This window comes from Aythya ferina, assembly GCF_964211825.1.
Source record: "Aythya ferina genome assembly, chromosome: 1".
NCBI classification, from domain to species: domain Eukaryota; kingdom Metazoa; phylum Chordata; class Aves; order Anseriformes; family Anatidae; genus Aythya; species Aythya ferina.
The window spans coordinates 68,715,625-68,741,153 of NC_140296.1; the positions used below are offsets into that span (position 1 = coordinate 68,715,625).

General features: G+C 37.3%; 1 protein-coding gene across 1 annotated transcript in view; it reads right to left on the reverse strand.

Moving 5' to 3' along the window:
• TMEM131 (transmembrane protein 131) overlaps positions 1-25,529 on the reverse strand; it is a 96,970-nt gene that overhangs the window by 47,244 nt on the left and 24,197 nt on the right. Inside the window, exons 3-8 of the mRNA XM_084496462.1 lie at positions 19,016-19,056; positions 11,488-11,556; positions 3,972-4,095; positions 2,980-3,096; positions 2,025-2,147; positions 794-874 (exon numbers count right to left, since the gene is read on the reverse strand). Coding sequence (XP_084352588.1) covers positions 794-874; positions 2,025-2,147; positions 2,980-3,096; positions 3,972-4,095; positions 11,488-11,556; positions 19,016-19,056 — 555 coding nt within the window. The remainder of the gene's footprint in view (positions 1-793; positions 875-2,024; positions 2,148-2,979; positions 3,097-3,971; positions 4,096-11,487; positions 11,557-19,015; positions 19,057-25,529) is intronic.

A 25,529-nucleotide genomic window follows, 5' to 3' on the forward strand; every position in this document is an offset into this window, starting at 1 on the left:
CTAACTTCACCTTCAGTATGCTTCCAAAATTTATTTGACTTGAGGATATCAGTATGTGCTACTTCAAAACTACATTAAGCAAAGAATGCAACAAAATAGTTTTAACAGGCCAGACCACGTGTCCATCCAACCCATTATTCTGTCTCCAGCAGCAAATATGTAGAATAGAGTAACTGCATGGCATGCAAAGAAGAATATCCTGCAGAACAGTGTCTGGACAATTTTGACTCATGATTCAGGGATTTATTGTTGCTGGACACAATTCGTTTTATTTAATAGTCCTCAATAGGTTCTTCTTCCTTAAGTTCATCCAGCTGATTTTTCAACCCATGTAAATATTCCTAGCGATTTACTGGAAGGACTTCCTCAGTTTAAAAAACAAAAACAAAACAAAACAAAAAAAAAAACAAGTGTGTTTTCTCCATATTTGGCATTTTTCCTGTGGGCTAGATCCAGCTCACAAGCCATAGGAAGGACTACATTGCCCTGTATGTTCAAGTGGGTGTAATTAATCCTCTCATTTGAAAAAAGAGCTTAATGCAGATGACTTCTTGTAATTCTTCCTTCAATTATTCTTGCAATTTGTGTATTACGTATTATTCTTGTAATTCTTCCTTCAATTCCTATTACTGTGCAATTAATAGACTATGTTATTGTTTCACTTTTCACGGGCTACTTTTAACAATTACATGACAACAAACGAAGTTGGTAAAAACAAACAAATCCTAACAGTGTATCAAAATAAAACCTCCTCAAACACCTGTAATAGATGCTGCAAGACATTACTACTCACCCATAGTTTCCTTGTACCTCCTTGTTGACCTGTTGGAAGCTCTAAATGGAGATCACCTCCACTGGAATACATTTCTACCACCTAGGGTGGACAACAGGAAAATATTAACACTCAGTGTTAAAGGGAGCCTGTTTTAGCAATCAGATATTATAATGTGCAATGTTTGGCATTAGCAACTATTTGACCATCGCAGTTTCTCATAAGTTCCCTTTCAACTATGATAAAGCTACTGCTACACTTCATCTGTTGTCTGTAGCCTTTTACAGTTTGTAGATCATTTACTGAACAGAAGCACAACTTCATCAGCAGATTATTCATTTACTTGTTTGGTTAGGTTCAGACATTTCAGACATTTATCCTGCTTAATACAACAACTCTTGCCATTGCTACACTGTAAAGACACACTGTACTATAAGAAATTATAAATCATAGAATGGCTTGGGTTGGAAGGAATGTTAAAGATCATCTAATTCCAACCCCCCTGACATAGCCAGGAATGCCAGCCACTAAATCAGGTTGCTTAAAACCCCATCTAACCTGGCCCTGAGCACTTCCAGGGCTGGGGCATCCACAGCTTCTCTGGGCAACCTATGCCAGTGCCTCACCATACTGAGTGAAAAATTTCCTCCTAACATCTAATCTAAATCTCCCCTTTTTTAGTTTATAATAGTACTATATTGTACTTTGCAGCAAAGTCTAGAGAGAAATTCATTTTGTTGTATTCGTGTCACCGGTGAACCTTTCTGGCAGTATTTCTCAGATCAAGAGAACATTCTTTATTCGTTGATTAATGATAAAGCTCATCACTAATAAAATAGTGACAAAACATGGATGACCACAACAACCACCTCCTTATATCAATGCAAAACAATCAAAAGGGAGCTAAGAGATATGCCTGGATTGAAAACACAAGATCTATTTTACTTTGTTTCATTATTTTTCTCAATTATCAGTGAAGTTTAATTCTTTGTCTTGCAGTAATTACAACCATTTTTAAAATGGGAATTTTATAGTAAAAACTCAATCCATCGAACTAAGGAGATCCACGAACATAACCTATAATTTCTAGAACTGATTTACATTCAAACAGAGAAACATTTATATAACCTATAAAATTTTAAATATCCGCAAGTAGCTTTACAGTTCAAAGAATTTTAAGCAATACCACAATAAACAAAAGTACAGTCTAATATTGTGAGTATAAATGAGCGTTTCCTGCTCTTAGGCTCACCTGCAAAGGCTCACTGTGAGGGTTATGTATATTTATTATAGGAGAAAAACTGCTATTTACAGGAACTCGTGCCCCAATAAAGGGGCGCAAACGATAGGGGTTCGGTACTCCAATGCCAAACACCTGGTTCAGAAAAAGAAAAAACAAGCTTCAGTAGCTGCATGTAATTGTCGTAGCACCTCTTATAAATGCCTACTTTAGTAATCTACCTCTTTTAAATTAATTTTATAACATACTTCTAACCGAGCACTTAAAATCAGCATCATGCTAAAGCACTGAAATAAAACTTGTTTCGTTTACAGCAAACAAGTACCTCTCATAGCTACTACTTACTTACACTGACATATTTAGAACACAGGAAGTCAAAATACCACATTTGTTTCTGATACTCTGAAATAGATAGCAACTACAGGTTAAAAAGATGTGAAATATCCTTTAATGATACCACCATGGAACAAACTACCCATATGGGAAGGGTTGTTCCTGTAGTTTTCTGAATTTTGCCATGTAAGACTTATCTTTCAACAGCAGGATTTCTCTCACTTTTCAGACTCTTTCATCTGCATGGTTTATCTTTTTGAATTTCAAGTGAATAGATTTCTTTTTTGCCAGCTTAATGAATAAAATTGTCTTGTCATTATATCAGATGAACACAGAGCAAAAGAATGAGCTAGATCACTGCAATTAACTGCTCAAATAACACACAAAAAAAGCTGTTGGAAGGATTTAAAATCCTATATAATTCCAGCGACCTGGCTTAACAGTACCGCCCTACAGATATTTGCTGTGGTATTGCATTACAACAAGCAGCTGGGAAGAAAACTTCTTCAACTGGGCTGAAAAATATTGTTGAGCAAATATCCTTGGGCAGTTAAATACATGGTAATAGATACAGTGGAGGCTGAATCACACTTTACAACTTTTTTTCTGAAAGAATGTTCTCTACTTCTCTTACCTGATAAGTAAATACCCCATGGTTAGAAGTGTTAATAAATAAAGTATTCTCTACATTTCCCACTACTCTTGCGAGGAAAACTACATCGAAGGACGTATTGCCTCCTGGAAGAATTTTCTGGAAAAAAAAAAAAAAAAAACTGTTTATTGAGATCATTGCACCTTGCACATGAATAAAAAATTTTGTGCTACAGAAGATTTCCATGTGTTCTTTATTGAACACTGAACTTAGAAAGCCTGTTAAAGATTAGGAGGAAAAGCATATAATAAAGAAAACAAAACAGTATTTTACAACTAATGTCTAGTGCAAAATTATATTTAACCGTATTTTTAAGCTGAACTGTAAATTCAGAATTCAATCTTGCACAGAAATATTTTGGACTGAGTTTAGAGAACATTGGAGAACGGCAATTACAACTGAACTTTATGGAACCTGCTAAACCACAGGCCCTACATACAAAACTGAAACTAGATGACTATGTCTGACATTAACATGGTTAAGAGTTAACCCTACTGATACCAAGCTTTTCAACTTGCAAGTTCCTGTGACATGACTGTAGTAGTTACACCTGCATTAGGGTGACTGCTTCAGGCTAATGGCACTTCACTGGACCTACAATTTTCACAAAGACTCTAAGAGCAGCATGTTCCTCTACATGTTCTCAGGTACAGTACATTTAATCATCACTTCAGCAACAAGGGATGTCTGCTGTTAAACTCTGTGACAGCATATACTTCCACCTCTGACAGCACTCCTATAAAATATATTATTTCTTCTCTTCTACTAGGGTTTGCGTGCATTTCCACACTCAGGTCAAATTTGCTTGGTAACAGTTTTGAGATCAAGAACCGATGCATCTTAAACGCTTTAAGGTATGTAATTATTGCAATAAGTAGCAATAAGTAGCTCTGTTAAAGAAGCAGCAATGCAAGCAGGAATCAAGTTCACTTTCAGGAAAAAAAAAAAGAATTGGAAAAAGCAGAATAGCTTACCCTATTTTGAAAAAATGACGCATGAAAATGCGATGTTGTAGCAGATATTGATACTAATGTAATTGTTTCTTCTGAGCTAGGATTATGTAGGTAAACTTTTTCCATTTTTGGCATTCCAACCGGCCTGTCAAAAAACAAAACGTTTTAGAGTTAGAATTCTGGAAAACAGAAAAACACAACACTGGGCTTTGCCCCCTTAAGGCAGATAGGTACAAAGCAATCATAAACACTGATAATAAAACTTTGCATTAAATGTTGTTTTTTTTTGTTGTTGTTCTTTTCTTCTGAAGTAATATGCACATTGAATCTTAAAGACTTAGTTTTTCTGTTCTCTTATGGATTACTTTTTGTGAAGGTCTACTTAACACCTTATAACTTGGTATTTATCCAAAAATAAATGTTATTTTTCAGGTTTCTAGTTCACAATCAGAAGAAGCAAAAATTTCTGTTCCTATGCTAGAACCTTCAAATAATCCTCTTACTTCAAGCATTCCTTCAGTGACATCAGTATAGATGGACTTGAGCATTTTATCTGCTTGGTAACTGAAAGACTCCCATAAGCCAGCAATTTCACAGTTAATTCATTGTTTAGAGAAACCAATCATGCCTTAAACAAGTACTTTCTGATTCTACTGACAGAAAAAAAATTGAATGAAATGAAACAGCTCAACTCCTCTGACACTGAAGGAGGCTCTTTCAGCCTCTCCTGAGGATCAGCTCTCTGTTCCCAATTCTCACTGCAATTTCTCATGCTCTCCAGCTGAAGACAAGTTCCCAGCACCTTGTTGCAACTCTCGCTTGCCATAGTGCAGTTTCTCTTCCCCTGACCATGCTCAGGAAGCTTTCCAAGAAGGGGAACCCATCCTCTTCCTCTATTACATTGTGCTCCAATGAGTCTTCATAAGAGGAGCTTAACAGCCAACACCAAAACCAAAGCAGAATGATTCCAGCCAACAACAGCAGCAGGAATTGACAGAATATGAGGTAGATTTTGAGCACTGTATTACTTAGGAGCAACCTACATGATGAGCACATCACCTGTGCTCTCAGCAGAGAACCACCTATGTACAGAAAATCTAGGATCAGAGTTGATTTAAGTACCACTTTTTAATGATGTGTATGTAACGTGTGAAATAGCACAAAGCCAAGAGAATCGTGTTGAATGAACTGCTAATACTGTTCCTGTCAGAAAGGGAGTGGGGAAGTAAAACCCATTATTCCTGGAAACATTCCAAGTGCTAACAACCTCTTAAGGCCTGATCACTTTTCCTGTGCTGAGAAGAGGTGAATATAAGTCATATAAGTATATTTGAGAGGCTAAAACCTATAAAAACAACTGGTAAGCAAGCAGTCACTTGACAGACACCACAGTTCACTGAACTTCAGATTCCAGACCAAAACACCACATTATAGGTGAAAGGCAACAGTCATTAAAAAGGAATTCTATTGCCAAGACGACCTTTTATTTTACTGTTTTGTTGACCATTCTGATTTTATAACAAGTCTAATACTTTGTTTTCCTCAACTGTTGCTTTCCTTGTGTACTTTAAGCTTGATGTTAGCCAAATATACAGAAATATGAAAAACTTTGCTTTACCTCGATTTTACCATGTCTGATAGAGGAAAAAACTGGCAATGTGCTCCAGACACCTTTCATAAACCTACATCCAAGGTAAAAACCAGCTAAGGGATGCTCTCCAGGCTGTGGATTATCGAACCACAACCACCTGCACAAATACAGTATTACCTGGTGCCAAGTTTTACAGAATTTCCTGGAGCAGTCACAGCTAGCACATTTCATTGCGAGAAGCTGGTACAGACACACACCTTCAGGCAAATGTGAATTGTCAACACATGCAAGATTTTGCTCCTGATCTTTTGTCTCTGCAAAATGCTAGGTCCACCTACACTGATAAAAACAGATACATCAACCTGATACATTCAACGAGAAGATGGTAATTAACAGTGCTGAGGTGCCTGTTCAAATGGGTAAATAAAATAAGCCTGTGTTGATGTTTTGTTTTTTTTTTTTTTACTGCTGCACCTCAACTCTTTCCAATATTTGAGTTAGCATCTGCAGTACACTGTAAGGACGTCTTTGTAATGGCATTAATTTCTACTCTAGGGATCAAGAGGTAGATTGCTTTAACTAAAGGAAACCAGCTACAGCGAGAAGTTGGGGAGACAAGTCCTTGAGCTATTGGATCAATCTTAACGTGGAAAAATATCCAACTACTCGTTATAAAGCAAACATGGATTGAGAAACTGTCCTTTTAAAAGAACAACTACCATTTTTTCTTATTGCATATAGACACTTCTATAAAAACAGCATAACTTACAAAAACTGGTACCAATCCATTTGTAAAAAGCAAATGAAGGAAGTTCAGCAGATACATTCTTTCTCTTCCATCTCCTACTCTTTTCAATGAGACTAGAGAGAGAAACGAAGTTAACCAAGAGCTTCCCACTTAGATTAGGAAATGCTTGGAGTTACCCCTGGAGACTGAAAGGGAATGCCTTCTGCACCCTGCTGTTAAGAAAATGCTAGCTCCTCACATGAAGGAAGCCTGTGTGGTGTTCAAGAGTAGGGAATCAGCGAATAGAGCACTCTTCCTGTTTGACACGGGACTATACACATCGCTGGTTGAGCGACCCATGCATGCTACTTCACTAACTGAAGTTAGAGTAACTGAAGCACGGGAGTTTGAAAATGCAAATACGTCTCATTAACTGAGAAAATCAAAAGAAAACAGAAGGGATCTATATACTAGCCTATAGGCCAATTGTTTCTCAGCTACCAGATTATACCACCTTATAACAAATCAATAAAGTTCTTTTCTATTACACTTGACAAAAAAAAATTGCACCTATGTAGCATACAAAACAAAGCAAATGCCCCATTTTATATTAGGAATCCAAGTCTGATCCCATTAGAAGCATCATGATTTTTCCAAACAGTTAGCAAAGCCCTGTGTTCAAAACACCACTTGTTGAATCCTAACCAGGAATGTCACCAGCTGTGATTTGAATGAAGTTAGTAGCGTAATAAGCTGTTGTTTGCTTTGGCAGCATTTCTACGTGCAAACAAAAGCAGAGGTGGATCTGGACTAAATGGCAATTTACTGTCAACAGTTTCGTACATTTAACCAACTCCAACAGAAATGAAAATTTAATTTTGCAACATTGAAAAAAAAAAAAATCTAACAATCTCAACTTCTCGTGAACTTGAAGGATATCAAATGTACTGTATAAATGCTTGGCTGCACATTATAGGTACTTTGTAAGCCCTTTCACCATTTATAAATATACCTGTTTGAAATATAAGAAACAATTATTACTTACGACATCTAATGATTTGGATAAACACTTCAGTTGATAAAATTCTCTGCTATTTACTGTTAAGAGATGAGTTCTTGAAGAAAAGAAATCAGTTTACTGATTTCCCAGGTTCTTTTTTTAATTTAAGCCATACACTTGCAGGAAAGTCTCAAATATTCGAGCACTGCCAAACAATTCCTTTCAAGGCTATCTGAAGCATTCAAAGATGAAACATCCTTCCAAGTACTACAGCTCACAGGTGTGAAAATGCTACTAAATCCCCCTAAGCAAAATATTTTAAAGAAAATGCAAAACAAGATTGTTGATAAACAGAAAGCTGAAAGACAGCTTTTCAGAATACTGCCCTACAACCAAGAAAACTTTGAGCAAGGTCCCATTCTACAAACAAAGTGAGCACTGCAAGAATGCCCATCCACCACAGAAGCACACTAAAAGCATCTTTTCACGTATTATCATTCATTACTCTGAAAAGCAGAGGTAGCAAGACAACTTCAGCTTTAAAATAATTTAACATTTAAAACCTTTGATGGTAAGCAGTTCTAGCTTATATTGCTAGTACCCTAAACTTCTCAATACCCAACTACTCCATTATCAGAAGTTAGTTCTGCCAAAAGTTAATCACGAAGAACTTATTAACTTTTACTTTTGATATTGTCGGAGTTGAATTAACCCAGATGAAAGTAATGTATCCAGATTTATCAAGATTCAAGTTTTATCACAAAGCCGGTGCAAGATCAGAGTGCAAGCTACCCAGCATCAGTAGTCTTCATCTAGATGGGCCACCTGCAAGAGCTCCAATATGAAGAAGCATGCCAAACAGAGAAAGTCATATAGGTAATGACTGTCCTGCCAAAACAACCCCTGAGCTCCCAAAGTTATGGGAGACAACCCAATGGTTACTCTTTTCACAGTAAAAAACAGAAGGTTTTCGTGTTAAAAAATAAATCAAAATAAAAATCAAGTATTCCACCTAGTCTATCTAAGCAGTTCCCTGGAGCACTGATCTGAAAGAACTTGTCTCAGTCCCACCCCATTCCCAGAGGCCTATTGTATAACAAGAACATTTGGGATCTTCTGAGATGAACTAAAGATTTGCTTATCATAACACACAGTGCACATTTCCTTTGATAAATTTGTGATTACCTGGACTGTCTCCAAAAGGGTAGAATATTGTATTGGTTGTTTTATATTAAAACAGCATTAAAAAAAAAAACACACCAGTTATAAAACAGAAGTTTAAAGCCACTGAAATCTCATCTCCAGGTGGAGCACAGGATGTGTACCTACAGCATCAATTTATGAAGTGAATACTGATTTTGATTTTCTATGATCACTAGATAAAATAGCTCTTAATAAATATCAGGTGCTCATGTCGGCATGGTTTTGAAACATCTGATTAAACCCAAACAATATTAGCAGATGAAAAATGTCACAAGGATAGGTTTATTACCTTATGACTGAAATTAAATAGTGCAACCTTATTTAGCCTAGAAAAAATACATGTTGATAGTCCTACATTAATACAAACTTTGAACAAGCTTACTCTACTCAATGCTACTTACTAACAAAACCCTGTTTAGGTACAATTCTTACTAAGAAACTAAAGATGCATTTTATGCCTTTTCTATAACCCATTATTAACACAAAAGGAAAAGACAGAAACTGAGCATGAAAAGGCTGCCTAATTTAAAGCTATTGGCTTTTTGCCTTTAAGTCTGCATTATATGACTTCCAAGGTGGCTGGCACCTGCAGTTTATTCATACCATAAAGCTGAGTTACTCAGCATTTCTCCAAGTTGGTTCACTTTTATTTTAATGCCTAAATATATATTTTAAAGTGAACTGTGGGGCTCCAGATAAAAACCTTTTCTAAAGCTCTTTTTGACATCTTACTGAAGTTTTAATTAATTAGAAGACGATTTCTGCATGAAGTTATGATGAAAACTATGACAGCTAACTGAATGATCATACACTTCTAGATTTAAAAAATAAAATGAAAAATAAAATACATGAAGAACCAAGGTCTGACACACAGGTTTCCCATTTTAACTGATAATAATTAGCAATCCCCTGGTACCGTTCTGTATTTATTGTACAGAATTGTTTATATGCCTTTCCTGTGTAATGCAAATCAATTACTTTTAACAGTGTACTAGAGCTATACTATTTTGGTGCTTTCAGCGCCAACAAGAACAGCTTACATAAAAAGCCAAAATATAATGAAGAACAGATAAAAAAAAAAAAAAGGAAGCATTTCTGGAAATCCACAATAAAAGCACATGCAGCTTTCTTCAGAGAAGCAGGTAAACTACAGATGACCTTTAAAAGTAACATACTTCAAACTACATCAAAAGAATACTTTATTCATATCCACTTAGAATCAAAAAGCTATATAAAATATAGTTTTAAATGTCAAATTCTGTAATTATATAAGCTGAAAACAATTTTAAGAGAAATTCACTTAAAAACAAATCAATAAGCAAGTTTTTACAGGATTCTAGTTAAACTGCTGAGCAAACTGCTGTACAAGTTTGAGTCTGTACTGCACTCCCCATTATAATTTAACTATAACATAATGGTGTTTGTTACAGCAAAGATGCAACAGACCCAGGCTTACCACTAGGTATTTTACTACTCAGTTTAGAACCTCAATATCCTCTTAGCTATGACAAGTTACTGACAAATAAATAAGAAAAAAACATATGAAACGCTAGTGGTTCTGATACTTTGAATAAATAGTAAGGAGGGGAATAGAGTGATTTATTATGTTGCTTTTCTAATCAGAATATTACGAGTCCATGGATTATTGTATTTCTGTCAGACTGAAATACAATAACCTCTATAAAATGAGGCATTTCCATATAGCTTTACTATTTAGTGACATTAAGGTGTTTTTGTTGTTGTTGTTGTTGTTGTTGTTGTTTTTTGGATAAAGACTATTTCTGGAAAACCACTGTCTGCAAACAATATTATAGTTACAGCTTTTCCTTCTTCAGAAATGCCTAAGCATGTGCTGTATCAATACACAGGAGCCTCCTTGCATATATGTATAGTCACTGCACCGACCATACATTGGTATTTCCTACAGACAAGGAATACTATGGTTTTTATTAATAATTTGTGGTTTATTTGAAAATAAAACAGCTTTTCATCCAGAAGCAGTGCTGGCTGGAGATGGTGGAAATTTGTGTCACAAGCAACACTGCACTAGGGCATGCCTGGGCTGTTTTCTTTCTACCTTGTTGAACTGTTAACAAAACATAGGAAATGTCATCACTTCACTTTACATTGTGACAAAATATCAGTCAAGCACAGAAACTGCTGCACCTCTGCACAGCAAGGCCGGAACTAATTTCAGCTGTTAACAAGAAAGCAATGGTAGCTACCTATAATACAGTAACCATTCACTGGTAAGAAAAATCTCCATAGCAGTTCTCATGAAAAACAATTACAGATGGGTATCTCTTAAAACAAAAACAGCCTTCCTCCTCTCCGTCTTCTACCTTTTAGAGAAGTCATGTTTGCTGTCAACCATTCAATTCATCCACTGAGAATCAAAATAGCAACTAGGTGTGAGATGGAACACGGGCCTGGTCATGGAGGAGCCTCAGAGCTGCATGTTCACAACCCTACATCACTGTTCTAATAACTGCAGATCTATTGACAATTTTTCTGTCAAAGTTTCTTTTTGTACTGGACCATTTCTCAGCTTACAGGTTGGTCAAACACTTAAAAGAGTAGCACCGAGCGTGTAAGCACTCAAAAGAGCACTAGAACAAGCTGTGAGGATGACAAGAATATTGTGCACCTTTCAAGTTGCACCTGACACACTGGAGTACCAGCTCTCTGAGGTAGGGTATTTATAGGCAGAAAGGTAGAATTGCTTCAGTATGTTAGAAGTCTAAATTGAAAACTGTTTCCATTCTTCAGAGCAGTTGTACAAGGACATGCTCCAGCCCTGGGTACTCTGTGGAAGTGATTTCTACACAAAGACTGATGTGCAGCTACATGATGTTTAAGACCACATACACCAACTCTCTTGAATGTGCAGGTCAACTACATGTACAGATGAGGTATCAATGCAATCTGTATACACAACCTTTTCCTCCAGTTTTAAATGTTCTTCGGATTTATTCTATTTGTCTAAACAAATTGATCAAAAGATTTGTCCACTTACTGTTCATGGAAATCTAGCATTGGTGGCTCGAACCGGAGAGGTCGGCAATTTCCCCGATATAGGGATACACTGCAAGAAAAATGAAAAAGCTGTAAGAGATACTGTAGATGATACATTTTTACTCCCTTTCATCTTGAATTGCCCTGTCTTAGCAGAAGATTTATGAATACTAATAACAGCATAACTAATTCAACAGAAGAAACAGACTGACAAACTTGCCCAGTCAGAATATCAATTTTACCAATATTACATGAATATGTCATGCCTACAAGAAAGACTACCCAAGAGTACAATTTTTGGAAATGGATATAATAGAAACATCAGTCATCACTATTTAGAGGAAAACTAAGTATAACAGTAAATTAGACAGGTTTATATATTTTTTTCATAGCTATATCCAAACATCCTCCTCAGAATACATAACAAAGACATTCACATGCACATCATAAGTTTCTCTACTTACAACCACCCTAGCACATAAACCATCCTGGACCAATTTGCTGGTCCTGAGGCCATATAGGAGAAACCAGCCCATGTCTCTACTGCTAAAATCTCTTCATCTCCAAAGTACAACTACTTTGCTCTAGAAACATTCCTTGGCTTTGCCTGTTCTAACCTCCTGCTGGTAACTGTTTTGGAGAATGCTAGCAGATGACGGCTAAAATATCACCCAAATAATCCAGCAGTAAAGACCATAAATTATCTGGAAACATTCTCTGGTACTGCTTATTTTACCAGAACAGTCGTAGTCAGAGAGCACAATCAATAAGCCACAACTTAAGAATACAATGGCAGTTTAACTGACAGAAACATTTTCTCGTTCACAATGAAGCGACTGCAACCACACCTCTGCATCTCTGTAACACTCTGTCTTGGGCTGGGTAAAATTAATATCCACACAATGAACATACAACAGAGGACAATGTAAAAAGAAACAAACAGGAAAGGCTAAAGATTGGCTCAAGGTCTATGACAGCTAAATGGCTCAAGATCGATGGCTCTGCTTTTTCTTTAGATGCTTCTTTTTCTGATAGTAGAACAATACTTTGCTTTCTGATCCTTGTTTTCTGACTTGGCATTAACAACGACAGACTCCCGAAAACTGAGTTGCAACCAAACATCCTGAGTAAACAGAGCTGCTCCAAAGGCCACCAGGGCAGCAGAACCACCCAACTCTGCCTCCACAGAGAGAAAAGCAGAGAGGTAGGAGATGCCTTGTGGTTGGGCTTATGACAGCTGAGGTCTTAAACTTGATCAATCGAAGTCCATCCAGCACACTTCCAGGAAAACGAATTATCAGTCAAATTCAGATGCCTTTCCACAATCCAAAACCATTTAAAGAAGTTATTTAGAGGATTAAAACTTCAAAAATGGGCATTAAATCTTCCCTGTATTCTCAAATAGCCTAGATTTGGGCAGTGACAACACCACCATATTTTATAACAAATTCAAGAACTCTCCGTGATTCACTCCACTATTCTGTAACAGAATCTTCCCGCTTCAAGTATAACACGTGGAATAGGGAGGTCTACTTATGTTGATTGTTATACAGCTCTCCAGGTTTGGATGTTGAACTGTTTTCAATGCTGCTTAGAGCTTAGCCATTGAAAATAGCCTTATTCACATGATAAAACTAAAACACTGTTTTATACTTACTCTTATCTCAATAGACAGCTTTAGTCACACACTCATCTCAGAACAGTAAAAGTGAAGGTGCAAGACAAACGACAGGAAGAACTGAATTCAAGTTTACAGAAAATAACAATTTTTGCTACTGTCAAGTGCTGCTATGACTTGGAGTATTCAGAGAGCACTTGGGTATACCTTCTCAGTCTAATACTAAACCTCACGGGAACATGTGCTCAGCAAAACAAAAGTTAAAACAACAATTAAGTTGGAAAATTATATTAGCATTAATATTATGAAAGGATAAAATGAGTTTAGAACAAGTCTTCGAAGTGACCAACTCACTTTTCCACATTTATTGTAAAATTAAAAAAAAACGTTTTGAGTGCACTTTTTAATTGAGAAGGTTAAAAAGGCCATGCACCTCTATTATCAACATAGTCCTAACACTAAATGGAACTACTTTCCTTCTAGAATGATTATTAAATCAGTTCTTTCAGTAATACTCTATATATTTCTCCCTATTTTAAACCTCTGAATAGTCAGCCATGCAGAACCTCTGTTGTTGTGTTTGGTTGTTTTAACAAAGAACATATTTCTTGGTAAAAGGAATTAACTAAAAAATTTTAAAATTATGATTTTAAAATCATAGTCATTATCAGAAATATTTATAATATTTACCAAACTGATTGCAAAGATCAGTATTTCAAATGCATTGAAAATAGTCAAGAGTCACTTAATCTAATCGCAACAATCAGGACATATGCAACTCTTCACATACATGTAGTTTAAGTATCATTTTCTCAGAACTCACAGCTATGTTATCCCGAAAAACCACTTAGCACAGAATTTTTAAATGGCTGAATTTTGGTAATGGCAGCTACATCATAACAAATGCCAATTATAATAAAAGTAACTGTAATAAGGTTCAAATGGGAACAAACAATATAGGAATTCCCAAACTTTGTCTACTGAAAGGCCCAACATGAGTCAACTTGTAGCAGACCTACAAAACGATGGTAATGTCTGCTCTGCTGGGCACTTGCTCACTGAAGGCTGGATACACCCATGGGTAGGGCAACTTTACAGCATAATGACATTTAAGTTAATTATTATGCATGCATGTAGAGCTATTGCTTGCTTCCCAGACTAATATAAGAATTTAAACATTTTTTGTTCCCTACCCCTCCAAGTTGTCTAACCTTCAAAGTGCAAAGAACATGAAAAAAAGATGCAACTGAATGAGAAAGAACTCCTGACATCTGCCAACAAGCTCCAGCAGACAAGAATTAGCTGGAAGTCATCTGAGTCTATGAAGTTTCAGGAAAGTCTAGTTCCTCAAAGTGGTTTAAGATGGTCCCTACACTTTTACCCTTCTGTGAGAATTTTGACTTTAAAAGTAAGACTTGAGAGTAAACTACAAGCAGTCCTGGAAAAAAACATTTCCCTCACTGTACCATCCATTCTGTCACCAAAGTGAGAAAGCAGCATCCTACAAGATGTGATTGAGAAAAGGTAACAAACTCCCAATAAGTTTAATTACAGATGCAGTTATAAAGATGGTTAAAATATCAACACCTGGGAAGAGCATAGGTGAAATGGATATCCATCAGTGCCGAGATACAGTATTCTATTATCTACGGACATTCTGCAAAATTTTATTAAAACATTTTGCTGCTTATCATAGCATGCTACATATTCAATTTTAATCACCCACGCACACATCTGCATTTGGACAAAGTGTTTGTCAAACATAATAGAGTTCTGCAAAGTTGGGCAGTAACTGGTTTTCTGTATTCTTGCTTTACCTTTCTAGCTGTTCTGGGATTTCTGGAGGAGGTCGGTGCTCTGTGGAATCTTATCTGTACCATCTTTAATTGCTACTGAGGAAAATTCAAATCTAACATTACTCTACATGTATTTTTCCCACGTTACTTTTACATTCGTTTAAAGGGTTTTACTTCCTTTCCTGTGCCATAAATCAGCAATAAAAAGAAAAAGACAACATCATTAAACCATCAAATGGCAAGAAATTTCATGATTTTAGCAACACTTAGGCTCTTAGAAAGCCACTACTTTGTTATTTCTACTACCACAAAATAAAATGAAAATGTCTCCAAAAATAGCTATGTGAATTTTTAAAGTAACAAACAGCCAAATTTCTCATTATGAGTACTTTTTATGCCAGAATGTCCTTGAAAAAGTCATCTAAAAGCAGAACATTTTTGGCTAAAATAGTAAGTAACCAATCACATTTCCCTGACCACATCCAGAACTTGTAAATGTTAAAAAAAAAAAAAAAAAAAAAAAGTAAGGTTGAGCAGCAAATATCAGAAGATGTATTTAAATTTTTATAGTTAAAAGGATTTTAGAAATATGGGTATTAAAAGTAGCCTCAGGGAGAATGTCAGCTCCCACAAAACATTTGACCCCTTAGATATTTGGCAGTAGCCACAGCTATAAGCGCAGATGAATAAAGAACACTAGCAAGAAAGGCTTCTCATCAACTACATCCAGCTAGTGGCTGCCTCAGTTATGCCAACATTAACCCTTTATCAGGAAAACATAATATCAAAAGTTAAAATCCAAAGTTTTCTTCCTGAGGGGTTGTCTGGGGAAAGGGTGGGGAAAAGATGGAGAGAAGCTTGAATAGATGCACTGTAGCCTGATCACAGGCAAGAACAAAACAGAAATTAAATGGCTAGTTCGTTTCCCTCCTTCCAATTAGTGGTAAAAAGCAAATCAAAGAAATTAATAAACTGCCTAGGTGGGGAAGATCTACAAGCCATACCAAGGATTATAATCACTAATAAGGACTGTGAAGGATAAGTCATCTATAGAAGTTAAGCATGTGGAGGAGACACTCAGGAGATTTCAGTACTGCCATTTAAAAAAAAATCACCTAGAAAGAAAATACCTATAAAGAAAAATGCATGCAAAAGCAGTAATGGGAAGGGTGGGGGATGGAAATTGCACATTCACTTTGCAATATGGTATTGAAAAGTTTGCAATGCTGGTCTTTATCACACTGCGACCGAACAACAAATAGGCCAGTGATCTGAAGTGGAATGGGCAGTTTGTATGTTTCTTTTATAATGTGAAAATGAGGAGATTTTTCAAGTCTGCAAAGCCACTGTTTTTATTAGAACACACTCTAAACCACCACAACTTCAAACACAGAAAGCTATCTTCTTGGACAAGAAATTAAAAACAAAAAAAAAGAAAGTGGAAGATCTGTAGCCTAAGCCTCTTTCTCAAAGACCACTAAGAACAGGTCTAATGAGAAGGGAACTGGGGATGATAAACTCAACATGAGTCAGCAATGCACGCTTGCAGACCAGAAAGCCAACTGTATCCTGGGGTGCAAACCAGAAGAAGTGTGGCCAGCAGGGCAAGGGATGTAATCTCCCCCCTCTACTCTGCTCTCATGAAACCCCACCTGGGCTCTGCATTCAGCTCTGGTGGCCCCCAGCGCAAGAAGGACTCAGAAATATTAGCATGAGTCCAGAGGAAGGTCACAAGGATGATCAGACGGTTCCTATGAAGGCAGGCTGAGGGAGTTAGGGTTGTTCAGCCTGGAGAAGAAAAGGCCCCAGGGAGACCTACATTATGGCAACCTTCCAATACCTAATGGGGACCTACAGGAAAGTTGGGGAGGGACTCTTATCAGGGCGTGTAGCGATAGCACAAGGGGTAATGGCTTTAATCTAAAAGAGGGCATGTTTAGATTAGGTATTATAAATACGTTCTTTACTGTCAGGGTGGTGATGCCCTGGCACAGGCTGCCCAGCGAAGCTGTGGATGCCCCATCCTTGTAGGTGTTCAAGGCCAGGCTGGATGGGCTTTGAGCAACCTGGCCTAGCAGAGGGTGTCCCTACTCATGGCAAGGGGTCTGGAACTGGATGATCTTTAAGGTCTCTTCCAATCCAAACCATTCATTGATTCTGTGACCACAAAGTTTCATTGATTCTTGGGAGACAAAAAAGTTGCACATAATCCCCAAGTCCCAGTAAAGGCACCTTCTTTTTGCCATGGAGGCACAATGATTTAAACAAGATATTATTCCACTTAAACTCCATAAAGACTGACTCTACATAAGATAAAATACATTAACCACAGGTCTTATAAGTTCCATCATTATTCCTTGATTCATGTTTTCATCCTTGCAATCTGACATATTGCAGCACTTATAGCTGTAGCATACGTGGAAAATTTATGCTGCAGCATGAAGTGGAAAGATTAAACTGAGAGACTTCACAGGCAAGAAATGAACAGGCAGAAGTCCTGAAGGGCAGAGAGAAGCCTCCATTGTTGGGGAGGAGGAAATAAGAAAGATGTAGGGAAGGTGCAGCAACAAGAATTTTCAAGTTTTATGCAGACTTTTTTGACTAAGTCAAACTTCTTTAATTAAAAAGCAAATGAGAAGTTAGGATAATACAAGTTTGACAAAATTTACATTACCATAATACAGAAATTGCCTCAAGCTTCAGATTAAAATATGCAATAAGTGCCTTATTTCAATACATAACATTAACTCTTCTCTTTTACATTATCACAGAAAAGATAAAGTGAACTTGTATTTTAATTTCATCTGAAGTGAAAGACTTGCCACATCCTCATAGATTTTTCATGTTCGCTCTTTCCCCCTATTACCCTGCTTTCCAAGTTCACTTAGAAATCTAATACAAGGTAAGCCAAAACTTACAATATTTTCATACAAAACAGAAGATTTACATCACAGGATTTATGTCAATGTCTAATCAGGAGGCAGCGGAGTCTTGCAGCAAGTGATACAAATAGAATGAAGGCTTTTTAGGTATAAATTGAAAGAAGTAATGTTCCTCCCCCCCCCCCCCCCCCAAGATTTTTCAAAACTTCTTGCAAAGAGATGCTCTTAAACTCACACTTAGGCAACCTAGATCTATATACATACCAAAATAAGAACTTTTCATTAAATCCTCTGAAATTAAACAGTTTAGTCCTTCCCCTAGATTTCTTTGGGAAGAAATGGAAACAGCCTGTGAAAAAGTCTAGCTGTATTTCTTTAAATAGCTATGTTGTACATCCCATCTTGTTGAATGCTATTGTATAAGAAAAATGCTTCATTATTGCCATTCAATGCATACCATTAAATGCAAGGGAGTGTTTGAGGAGTCTTCAGAAAAAAAATTAGGGATGGGGGGGAGGGGGAGGAAGAGGCCCCTTTTGCTTCTCTGATACTACACATGCAAAGTTCTTTGCAAGAAAAAGAAAAGTATTGGAAGTAACATCAAAATTGTTCCTCAAAAGGACCCCAGAACTTTAGAAACAGGCAAACAAACCCAATCCTTTCTTAATAAAAGTTCAGTAAAATGATACAAAAATCTACAAGCAGTCTCTGTTTATCTCCCCTCTTTATTTACTTAAAACCACTCTGTGGTATGTATTATAAACTGAATTAAAGAATTGAACTTATTGATTCTTCAATTTCTTATTTCATATGCTAAGTGATTTAGCTGTCCTAGCCTTCTCAATATTAAAAATACTATTACTCACACAGATACAATGGGTATTTTCAGTGTAATAGTGGAGCCTCCTATTAGCAAGAAAACCCCTATCAAGTATGAATAAACCAAGTGAATCATATTATATGCATAAAAGGTGTGTCCTTCCTCACACATTCAAAAGGACATAAAATGAAATATCTAAGCAGAAGCATTTTCTCTATACACAAGGACTTTAAATGTAAAACATTTTCTAATATTTTTGTTTTTAAAATTTTCTCTGTACAATACAAATAATTGAAAGGTTACAAGATCTGTACTTGATTTTTGTTTACACTGCGACTTCATTATTCTTACAAAAAATATTAACAATCTCACAATAGGATGTCTGCATTAAACTTTCAGACAATTATGCTTACCTTTTCTGTTGATATGAACTGAGGCCTATAGTTGTCTCAGTCTGTAACAGAAAAAAAAAAATAATTGAAGAGACTGACAGTATTATACTTCCTGGGGGAGGGGGGGGGAAGCAACTGTTACAAGTAATTAGATCAGATTTTGAAATACAAAAGAGGAAGTTCTGATCTGGAGCAGAAAATGCAAATTGGCTTTTTTACACTTAATTACTTGAAGAAATTAAGCCATCAGCTTCTATCCAAAGACATCTTCGCCCCAGATGAGAACTACCCACAGTTCCAGTGACAGGAACTGCTACGAACTGTGAGATAAGCAGTAACTAAAAACATGAAAATTGAGAGAAAGAAAAAAAAGGACAACTAACGAATAACTTACCATAGACATAATAAAAATATTACAAGAAAGACACAAAACAAGTAACAGCCAAGCAATTATCATACTGATGTAATATAACAAGCTAGAAAACAAAGATATTATTAGGAAACTTAAATGTCCTTTGCAGCTAACAACCTTCTAGCCTTTCTTCTTCATACAACTTTACCACCTCTCTACTGGACATTACAGTTAACTACCTGAAAAGAAGGAGGTTAGGTTTTCTAAGAAATTCCAACTAGTTTAACCTTACTTGCCTAAGAAATCCCAGCTAGTTAAGAAGGCTGTGTATGGAATGTCCGCTTTGAAACATTAAAATCATAGAATTGAAAAAATCACAGGATTGAAAGGGACATTGAAGATCTAATTCCAACCCCCATTCTCCCAAGGGACACCTCCCACCAGACCAGGGTGCCCAAAGCCCCATCCAGCCTGGCCTTGAACACCCTCAGGGATGGGACATCCACAGCTTCTCTGGGCAACCTGTTCCAAGGCCTCACCACCCTGACAGTAAAGAATTTCTTTCTAATATCTAATATAAACCTACCCTCTTCTAGTTTAAAGCCATTATCCTTGTCATATCGCTACACTCAGATGCCTTCTCCTTCTTTCCTGTAGGCCACATTTAAATACTGGAAAGCTGCTATGAGGTCTCTCTTCTCCAGGTTTAACAACCCAAACTCTCTCAGCTTGTCTTCATTGGAAAGGTGCTCCAGCCACCTGATCATCCTTGTGGCTCTCCTCTGGACTCACTCCAATAGAGAATCACCTCCCTCACCCTGCTGGCCACACTTCTTTTGACATAGTGCAGGATACAGATGGCTTTCTGGTCTGCTTCTCATCAACCAACATCCCAGGTCCTTCACCTCAGAGCTGCTCTCAATCCGTTCTCCGCCTAGCCTGTATTTGTGCTTACAATTGCCCCAGCCCAGATGCAAGACCTTGCACTTGGCCTTGTTGAACTTCATGAGGTCCACGCAGGCCTACCTCTCAGGCTTGTCAAGGTCCCTCTGGATGGCATCTCTTCCCTCCAGCATGTTGAATGCACCACACAGATAGTCTTTTGCAAACTTAACTGAGGGTGCACTTGATCCCACTGTCCATGTCACTGACAAATATGTTAAACAGTGCCAGTCCTAATACCAACCCCTGAGGAACACCACTCATTACTGATCTCCACCTGGACATTGAGCCATTGACCACAACTCTTTGAGTGTGACCATCCAGCCAATTCCCTACTCATTGCGTGGCCCATCCATCAAATACATGTCTCCCCAATTTAGAGAGAAGGATGTCACATGGGATAGCGCAAAATGCTGTGCACAAATCCAGATAGATTATATCAAGTTACTCTTCCCATGAAGATACCTACTTTTAAGAAGTTCTGTCTTGCCATAGGGTACAAAGATCAAATTTAGGATTTCAGTCCTTCTCAAAAACGCCATTTATGTTTAAGCCCAAGAATATTAATCTTCTGGGAGAAGGAAAGAAAGGTTACAGGTTTGATAAATGCCTATGGTGCACACCTTGACCCACCTGACACAGTTCACACTCCTAGTAAAAGGATATCTGTTCTCAAGGGGAATGGGAATTTTTTCATATTGCATTTCAGAACTGAAGTCATAGCCCTTGGGAAGTCATCGCCCTTGGCTGGGCCACTGACTTCTATTTCAATTACAAATTACACTTTCTGTCCTTCTCTTTGCTAGGAAAATAAAAATCCTTTAAAAAATACCAAAGCGTGAAAGTGTGAAAAGACCTACAATTAAAGAAACTATATTTTATTTTGCTTTTTGGAGACGCTTAAGAAACTTTACAATTACTACTAATAATAATTTACTTCACAAAAATAATGCTTGATTCACAACAAGGACCAAATCCTTACCAGTGTCCTTGAAAGTGCATTATTAACCCTAATTAAATACCAACTTCCTTCCAATAGTTGATTTTTCTTTAGAAATTAAGTAAACTTCATAACTAAAGCACATCATTAAACTATTAGCACTTACCTAACAGTCAGACGACGGAGCCAACAGGCTCAGATCCTGTGACAGGGCAATCAAAATAGTTGCTATCAACACTGCCCCATCCCTGACAACTAGCTTTGGCTCTAGCAAGAGAGCATGTTTTTGACTGTTTGGGAGAGGAAGTTGTCTGTTATCTACTCTCTTAAGCATTGTGACTGGTGGCCACTATTCCCTAATACTAGTCTTAGCTTAAGACCCCACACAGGTCAACTTTTAGACAGAAAGTAGTGGAAACTAAATTTAACTCAAGAACATAGAGGAACAAATGGAAATACACATCATTAACAATAGCTGCACAGCTAGAGCTGTAGTTAACTATTGGGAGTTAAATTCTCTGGCTGATTTTACACACAAGTTTTCCCTCCTATATTCTGTAACTACAGATCTGCCATGAAAATATTAGTCTGTACATCAAGTTTAAAGTGACAAATCATTTTGGCAGGGCATCTTAAGTTTGAAACATTTCAAATATCTTCTTTAAATTAGAAGCACGAAGTAAAAATATACTGAAGACTCATGCTTATGAAGCTTTTTTTTTCCTTAAAAATGTCTGTTAAATACAACAAAATGACAAATTGATTTCAATGACTTTTTGGGGGCTTGAAATCCAGGTCAATCAAGAGCAAAGACACAGCATACCAACTTCAGCAGCTCATCAGCTTAACCATAGCATCATGGAACTAAACCAAAAATAAATCTCATGTGGCAGTTTCTATAATTATCACTCATTTTTATTACATGTCAATCTTTATAGTCTTGCAGTAAACAAAAACATACAAATGCGCTGCATTACATGTTTTAAATTACTCTTATTTGATATTCAAGCAAAATCATGTATTTACTATGTTGCAGTCTGGCACGCTATGTTTCCTGTGTGAAAACTACACCCCCTTTCCAAAAACTGTTAAACAAATACCAAGAACTGAAACAGTGAATCAGATCAATCCATTATATAAAGTGTATAAAGTGAATGTTTTGTTGAGTACTGCTGGTTTTTCAGGTAAAAAGAACTATAAATCAACCTTTCTAATAAATACAGCTTTTTCTTTCCTGCTGCAGAGGATAGACCTATAATACAGCAGTACAAGAAAGTGATTTATAGGAAAAATATATTACATCTTATCTGTACAGGAGAAGCACTACAAATAATAAAACAGTACCTTGCAATGGCAAGCTTAGTACAGATCCAGAAAGCTGCATTTGAACACTATTAGTATTTCAATGGATCTTATAAACTAAATTACAGGGGAAAAATACAATTGGAATAGTTTTCAGATCCAGCTGACTGCCTAACAACAAAAAAATAAGGTCAGCATGAGAAAAGCAGTAGAAGATATACAACTGAGTAGGATAATGAAGTGGGAGAGGGAACGATCAGTACTATGGGCTTTGAAATCCTCCTACCCCAAAAAAGCCTGCGTTCAAGTCTTGGAAATGGACTGAAAAATTTGAAGGCATTGATCAATGGTTTCAATACTTGGAACAGCTTGCCTGCAGGGGCTTACACCCTCAAAAAAAGATTTTGCACAGAGAATCTGTACCTGAAACCATGCCTTCCAAACTCAGTAACAGTTGTGGGATGATCCAGGACAACTGTCTGGCATACAAAAAGAGTCGAAAAAAACAGACCTTACAGCCTGAATGCTGCCTCTAAACAAGGGGGTTAACTGTAGCTGGAAAAACAAAACAATCCACAAAACCCAACCACCACCCAATTTTACTATCTCACCGGGTTGTTATAACTGCTATTCTTCAGTTCTTGGTAAGAGGTCACATTACCTAACACTACATTCAGTTATCTAAACATAGGCCTCTGCTGCCGCTGGAGATCAACGTCCCATGGCAACGTGCCTGGTCGCAGGCTGACAGTCCAGAAGGGTGCCCGGTTTCCCCTATGCCCTGTGCCATTATTTGCCACGTCCACATAGATGTCCTGGATAGTCCAGGGCATCTCAAATAGCACCGGTTACCTATGTTTAGACAAATGAATTAAAGCCCTAATGTCTTGAACAAGGTTAAAAAAGGGTGAAGGGGGGTAGGGAACAAGTGGAAAAAAGCTCTTGATCAAGACCTAAGGTTTCTGGACACCAAACGTATTTCTTTAACGTGAAATTCTCTAGTACAAAACCTTTCTGTATTCCTACCTCCTTCCAGGTTCCTTTTTCTGTAAAGATTCAAAATATTTTTATCTTATAGTAGGGCAGGTTTCTACTCATAGCAGAGCTACGTGCTGATTGCAACTAAATGCTGAGACAACTACAAAACTGATACACAGGTGGCACCTTAAGTCTTCATTGCTGCATTCATCAGCTCTATGGCAAGTAGTAGGATAATTGAAATAAAATTATTGATGAATATCTTGCTTAAGGTAATGTAAAAAAAAAAAAAAAAAAAACAAACCACAGACTGCTGTGATATGGGAAGTAGCTGAAAGTGGACTGAGCATGAGTCATTCCTGCCATGCACTTTCATGACCCAAACTCAGAGAAAGAAACAAAAAGCATCAGTTGACTTTAGCTGATGCAACACATGCTTATTGACAGTGGCTTTACAGCAGTCACTGGCTCCTGGGCTGCAATTAATGATTTTTTAAACTAAAGCCTGGGGATGGCAATTCTTCCTGCACAAGAAGAAACTGCTTTTTTTTTTTTTTTTCCATTAAAGGAGCAGAGGGACATCAGCTACTCATAAGCAATGGTGAAGAACTGAGATGATGGCTGTTCTTTTTGTAATATCACAAGCATTGAAATGGAGCTCCAGAGGCCAGCTAGTCCAATCCCCAGCTCAGAAGAGGTCCAGTTAATGCAGGTCACTCACAGCTTTTGGCCACTGGGTTGTAAATATCTACAAAGACAGAATTCCTACGATTTCTTTGAGTAACCTAGTCCAGCGTTTGATCAGCCTCAGGAAAAAAGCCTTTTTCCCCTCACATCAGTTTGGAATCTCCCACGCTGCAACCAGTGTCCAATGCTGCTCATCCTTCCACTGTGCAAAGTCTGACTCTGTCAAGTGCACGCTGCCCTTGAGGGGCAGCACGGGGGAAATCACATCCCTTATCTGCTGGCTCCCTTTTTGTTCATGCAGCAGGCAGTTGGCCTTCTTTTCAACAAGGGCACATGGCTGACTTCTGTTCATCTTGTTTTCTACCAGGACCCATCCAGTTGTGTTGCATGGTGTTATTCCGTTCCAGCTGCAAGTCCCTCTGAATGGCAGCCCTGCCTTCTTCCAGCGTATCAACTACTTCGCACAATTTGGCAGCATCCACAAACTTACTCACTGCTCTCTCCCCCATCATCCAGGTTGATGAAGACGATGTTAGGCAGCACTGTCGTAAATATCAAGCTCCAAGGAACATCACACAACTGACTGCCGGCAGAACTTTGTACTGCAGAGCACACTCAGAGAGGTCAAGAGTCCAGCAAACTTTCCACGTGCTTTTTTTTGTCCACTTATGCAGCCTCTATCTTAGCAGTTGGGCTATATGAATATTAATGCAGATCATGTCAAAACCATGTTTTAAGTCAACATACAATGTGAAAATCTGAGGTAATAAAAAAAATATTTCCATTTTACACGTGAATCCAGTCACCAATATACCAGAACCAAACGGTTGCCACTTCTGTTGAGGTAATAATTCTAGATTTACCATGTCATAACGAATGAAGTACAGATCCTGCGGAAAATATTGAAATTCCTCCAGCAAGCAATAGCAATGCTGATTTCCATGCATGTAACTGAGCCCCTTAGTATTCAGCTTCCTCATGTCAAAGCCACTGCAAGTCACATTACGGTTCTCTCTACTTGATTTTAAGGACAGTTGTGCTTCCGATTACCAGCTTTTGTGACTAACAGTTCATAGCAGTTTATCAAATTAACAAGTTTAGCAAATACGTATTAACAATATGTATCACACCATTCTCTCTTGCTATCTCAGCTATTCCACAATACGAGTAAATAGCAGTAAAAAAATTCTAGGAGTTAACCTGTAAAAAAAAATAAATAAATAAAGTAGGGGCATTTCATATCCTTACTGTGATAATCTTAAGTATAACGAATGAAGTATTTCATATCAGACAATTTGAAAATGAGAGTTCTACCATTTTCCTTTTTCCTTGTA